Source organism: Camelina sativa, chromosome 16, assembly GCF_000633955.1.
Source record: "Camelina sativa cultivar DH55 chromosome 16, Cs, whole genome shotgun sequence".
Lineage (NCBI taxonomy): Eukaryota > Viridiplantae > Streptophyta > Magnoliopsida > Brassicales > Brassicaceae > Camelina > Camelina sativa.
Genome location: NC_025700.1, coordinates 24,247,912 through 24,252,526, shown reverse-complemented (window position 1 = coordinate 24,252,526; position 4,615 = coordinate 24,247,912). Strand labels below are relative to the sequence as shown.

The window sequence follows — 4,615 nt, the reverse complement described above, 5'->3', positions numbered from 1 at the left end:
AAAAAAAAAAAAAAAAAAAAAAAAAAAAAAAAAAAAAAAAAAAAAAAAAAAAAAAAAAAAAAAAAAAAAAAAAAACTAATCCTGCCAAAATTACAGCCATCTGTTGTTTTTCTCTGTCTCTCACTCGCTATCTCCAGCTTTCATTCGAGCTTTCCTCTTCACTCATCTGCAATCGAATTCGTATTACCTCTTAAGGAATCTCTTCACGGTGAGTTTGAATCTACTCAATCTCAATCTCGAAACCCTAAATTCTGTTCTTAGATTTTCAGTTCCGCAGATTTGATTGGGTCATTGATAGTAATATAGCATATCGTCAATTGTAATAGAGATTGTGAGATTTCTTCTATCTGTCCACTGCCGCGTCTATAACTGAATCGTCGTCACAGATTAATTTGATGGAGTTCTTCATCCTAAATGCATTTTTTTTTTTTCTGATTGTCCTGTTCCTTGTAACGATTCTGAAAGTTTGAATATTTAGAGTTTTCTTACATGGTATAGGATAACTTCTTCCGGACAAAATGTGTTTTTTTTTAGGATTACACTTATCAGACTCTGTAAATTGGGTAAGTATCAAACTTTTTTTAGCTTTTAGCCAAGTGTGGTGGTTTCAACGCAGTTTAGCTTTTGCTTGTATTTTTATATGCTGTCCCATGGAATTTTTTTTTACTTTCCTTGTCTGTGGCCTTAACGTTTATAATCTTTCTTTATACCACCATGAGTCCATGACTGACCCATGGAGAGGGCTTGTCCACTGTGTGCTTTGGTGTCATTAGCTAATGGGAAAAACAAAAACAAAAAACTATATGTTACAGTTAATATAAGTCATAGAACTGATTACTAAGATATTATTCTGCTGACAAACCAAAAAAAAAGTAATATAATAGGTGTTTTTATGTGACATCTTGTGAAAAATCTTTGCCTGCTCTTCTTTTGATTTGTTTGTTAATTCTTCTTTACTCTTTCTGCTAACAGTACAACACCGAGAATGGTGAAGAAAACGATGGAGAAAGGATTTAAGCTGATTTTGGGCTCTCAATCCATGGCGAGAAAGCGGATTATAGCTGAAATGGGATATGATTTCACTATTGTGACTGCAGATATTGATGAGAAAGCTATTAGGAAACACAAGCCTGAAGATTTGGTTGTAGCTGTTGCTGAAGCCAAAGCAAACGAGATTATATCGAAACTGGGAGGTGAAAGCCAGTTTGCACAAGATCATCAACCAACTCTATTGATTACTGCAGATACTGTTGTTGTGTACAAAGGTGTCATTAGAGAAAAACCAACCAGTAAAGAAGAAGCTCGCGAGTTTATCAAAGGCTATTCCGGTTCACACGGTGGCGTTGTGGGATCTGTTATTGTAAGAAACTTGCAAACTGGAGTTAGAAGAGGTGGGTGGGAAAAAGCAGAGGTTTATTTCCATGAGATACCAGAGCAAGTCATCGACGACCTTATTGATGATGCAATCACTTTCAAGGTTGCTGGAGGTTTGATGCTGGAGCATCCCCTCATTTCACCTTTTATCGATTCCGTGATGGGAGGAGTTGATACAGTTATGGGACTTCCTAAAGAACTCACTGAAAAATTCATCAACGATGTGTTGTAGCTCAAGCCACTTTTTGATTGTGTAGGAAGGTTTAGATATAAATACTTTTGTATATCTAATCAATCTTGAAATCATTTTAAATGTGTCCAAAGAAAAGTTATGATGGCAATCAAATATATTAAGACTACGAAAGAGATTCTCCCTGATTCAAAAGTGGGCAAAATATTTGTAACACAGAACTACAACAATTACNGATTCCGTGATGGGAGGAGTTGATACAGTTATGGGACTTCCTAAAGAACTCACTGAAAAATTCATCAACGATGTGTTGTAGCTCAAGCCACTTTTGATTGTTGTAGGAAGGTTTAGATATAAATACTTTTGTATATCTAACCAATCTTGAAATCATTTGAAATGTGTCAAAAGAAAAGTTATGATGGCAATCAAATATATCAAGACTACGAAAGAGATTCTCCCTGATTCAAAAGTGGGCAAAATATTTGTAACACAGAACTACAACAATTACATGTTCCGAGAACAATTCTCTAACATTCTAGAGAGTGAATACATGCTTACGACTTAAAATACTCAAATCTTAAAGCATTTGCCTAACATCTCATGCGCATGCTCTATTGTTACATTATGTTCCGAGTCTCTCTTTGGCTTGAAGTATGTTCCATGGTCTTTGGAAAGCACATCCCTCGGGTGACAGTATTTTTACAAGACATGTTACATTATCTTTGTCTTTCCTCTTGTGTTTTGGTTAGATACATGATTTAGTATAAAACCAGAATATCACTATCGTTACAATAACGATTAGTTCATCCCGATGAATCGGTACCTTCGGATCCAGCTTGGAAAAGTTTGTACCAGAGAAATTTATTTTCTTTAGTTCGTTACCTAAATTGGAACATGAGAAAGGCCTTGCTCAATAGCCAAGTCACGAAAAGACACCGAATCGGACTTGGACTTTGTCAATATCTTAAACTCCACACCTAGAATATAGTAATCCTCAGGCGTTGATCCAGTATGTTCTTATATATTATGACCAAAACAAAAACGAATTGTATTATTTCCCGTTAACTTTCTCTGATTATATTATTTAACTACGTCTACAAATTGTCTATTAAACATACAATTTACATAATTGTAGCATGTTTTTGCGGAACCGGCCCACTAACTCCATAACCAAGTACTGGAGTCTGGACCATTAAATATATAGATTATTGTAATTTTTGTCATAATCATCTTTATCATATGGTGTCACTAACTTAAAATGCATGAACCTCGTCTTAGGGAGATTATAGTCAGTTTTAAATTTTGTTGCCTCTTTTATTATCAAGAAGTTTATGGAATTTTTATTGGCATGCTAGTGATGGGAGGGTCCTATGCAGTTGTTTCTTTGGTTTGTTTCATTGATGGTCTATAACTACAAATTTGAAACTAATTTGAATATTAACATAGGAAAATGGAAATAAAAGATCGTATATAAGTTGAAGCCCGAACAATTTTAATATGTGTTTTTCGAACGATAAATAATGTCCTAGTTGATACCGAGACATGAAGAACTGCAATAATAAGAACATGGGCTGTTTATGCGATGAAAACTGAAAAGGATGGATAATGCTTCCACGACCACTTGGGTGTCTTTTGTTCACTTTCTCTTTTTATAACATATGTTTATAATGGGCAATGGGGTCCTCTCCACAGATACATTCAAATTCCAATTTTAATCATTTACAATTTGACCTTTTCTTTTACAGAGAAGGTTGAATATATGGAATCCTGATATAGTGTGGTGATATGTATTAGGGAACCTTCTGAGAATCTTGTTGGTGTAGGAGATTATTATATAGATGAATCAATCACAGAAAGATTTCTACGTTCATCAAATCTGATTCTTTTTATCTCAATTTTTTTTCTCACATGGGATTCTGTAGGTACAGAAATAAGTTGAAGAAAATATTTTTTAAAAATTCGCCAGCCGGTAGTATTAAATAAATCTATTATATTCACATATCAAACATACACATGACAAAACTATTCTTAACTCTTAAGTGTGATTTGTGGATAATAGTGTTCCTAGTCCCCTACTCATGCTCGTACATTGTTTTTGGTACCATATTGGAAATGTGGTATAACTAATCTCAAATTTTTATATATTGTCTATATACGATCTTTATCCCATGTTAAGGGAGAAAGATTGTCACATTTTTATATATTGTCTATATACGATCTTTATCCCATTTAATGTAAGAAATTTGGACTCTACTACTGTTTGAGTCGTTTCGTAGATCCAACCAGTTTTGGAATAAGTACTCCAAAGAAGGTATTTCACCTTACCTTGAATAATTTAAAAGTTATACCCGTTTTCCCAAATCTGTTTTACGGATCTGAAATTGTACAGCCTAGGTGTGCTGTTTGGATGACTAAACGAGGTCCACTTTTGTATATAATATACTTTTCAAAAAAGTGTTGTGAATTCATAGATCTAATTAAGGTGCTTGTAAAAGGAAAACTATGTAGGAAGGAGAATCATGTAAGGATTTGGAATCTTCAAAGTTGTTGCATACAAATCTTCATCGACCCAATCTCTTCTTCTCATCATAAACACATGCATACAATCAATCCAACTCAGTAAGTCATGCCCTCAACATCTAACAACATGCATGATCCAATTATTGAGTGAGTTCGTCGTGTTAATTCTAGTTTGATTTCTTAGAGTTGTTTTGTTTGTCGTCTTTTTAAAACACGACATAAACGATTCTAAAGTCGGCCAAGAGAGTAGGTTTGTTCGAGGAAGCAAACAAAAATAATTGATTTATAAAGTCGGTAACCAAACACCACCTCATTTGCTTGCTTGCCTTAACGCGCTCTGAAGGGTGAAAAAACAAAAAAAAAATCTGGTCTATCTTAAGCAACTTTTTGTAGGGAATAAAATAAAACAAATTAATTTACGATCCGAACTCTCTCAGCTCAGATACATTGCATGTGAAATTTCAATTTAAGTATATAAACTCATATCTTGACCTCATACTGACCGATCATTTCCTTTTTCCTTTTTTTTTT

At 34.0% G+C, this 4,615-nt stretch overlaps 1 protein-coding gene across 2 annotated transcripts; it reads left to right on the top strand.

Annotated features, from left to right (window-relative positions):
* On the top strand, positions 76 to 1,996 carry LOC104752182 (maf-like protein DDB_G0281937). 2 transcript variants are annotated; one of them, XM_010474247.2, is made up of 3 exons: positions 76 to 208; positions 973 to 1,541; positions 1,816 to 1,996. In XM_010474247.2, the coding sequence occupies exons 2-3, from the start codon at positions 986 to 988 to the stop codon at positions 1,878 to 1,880; spliced, it is 621 nt and encodes a 206-aa protein (XP_010472549.1). In that variant the 5' UTR covers positions 76 to 208; positions 973 to 985; the 3' UTR covers positions 1,881 to 1,996. The 2 variants fall into 2 exon arrangements, with proteins under 2 accessions (XP_010472549.1, XP_019093745.1); XM_019238200.1 differs by lacking the exons at positions 76 to 208; positions 1,816 to 1,996 and adding an exon at positions 225 to 563 and having other exon boundaries at positions 973 to 1,742.

Coding starts and splice junctions, on each gene's coding strand:
- LOC104752182 (XM_010474247.2), top strand. CDS start 986: ATGGTGAAGAAAACGATGGAGAAAGGATTTAAGCTGATTTTGGGCTCT. Junction 1,542..1,815: donor TATCGATTCCGTGATGGGAG/GAGTTGATACAG, acceptor CCGTGATGGGAG/GAGTTGATACAGTTATGGGA.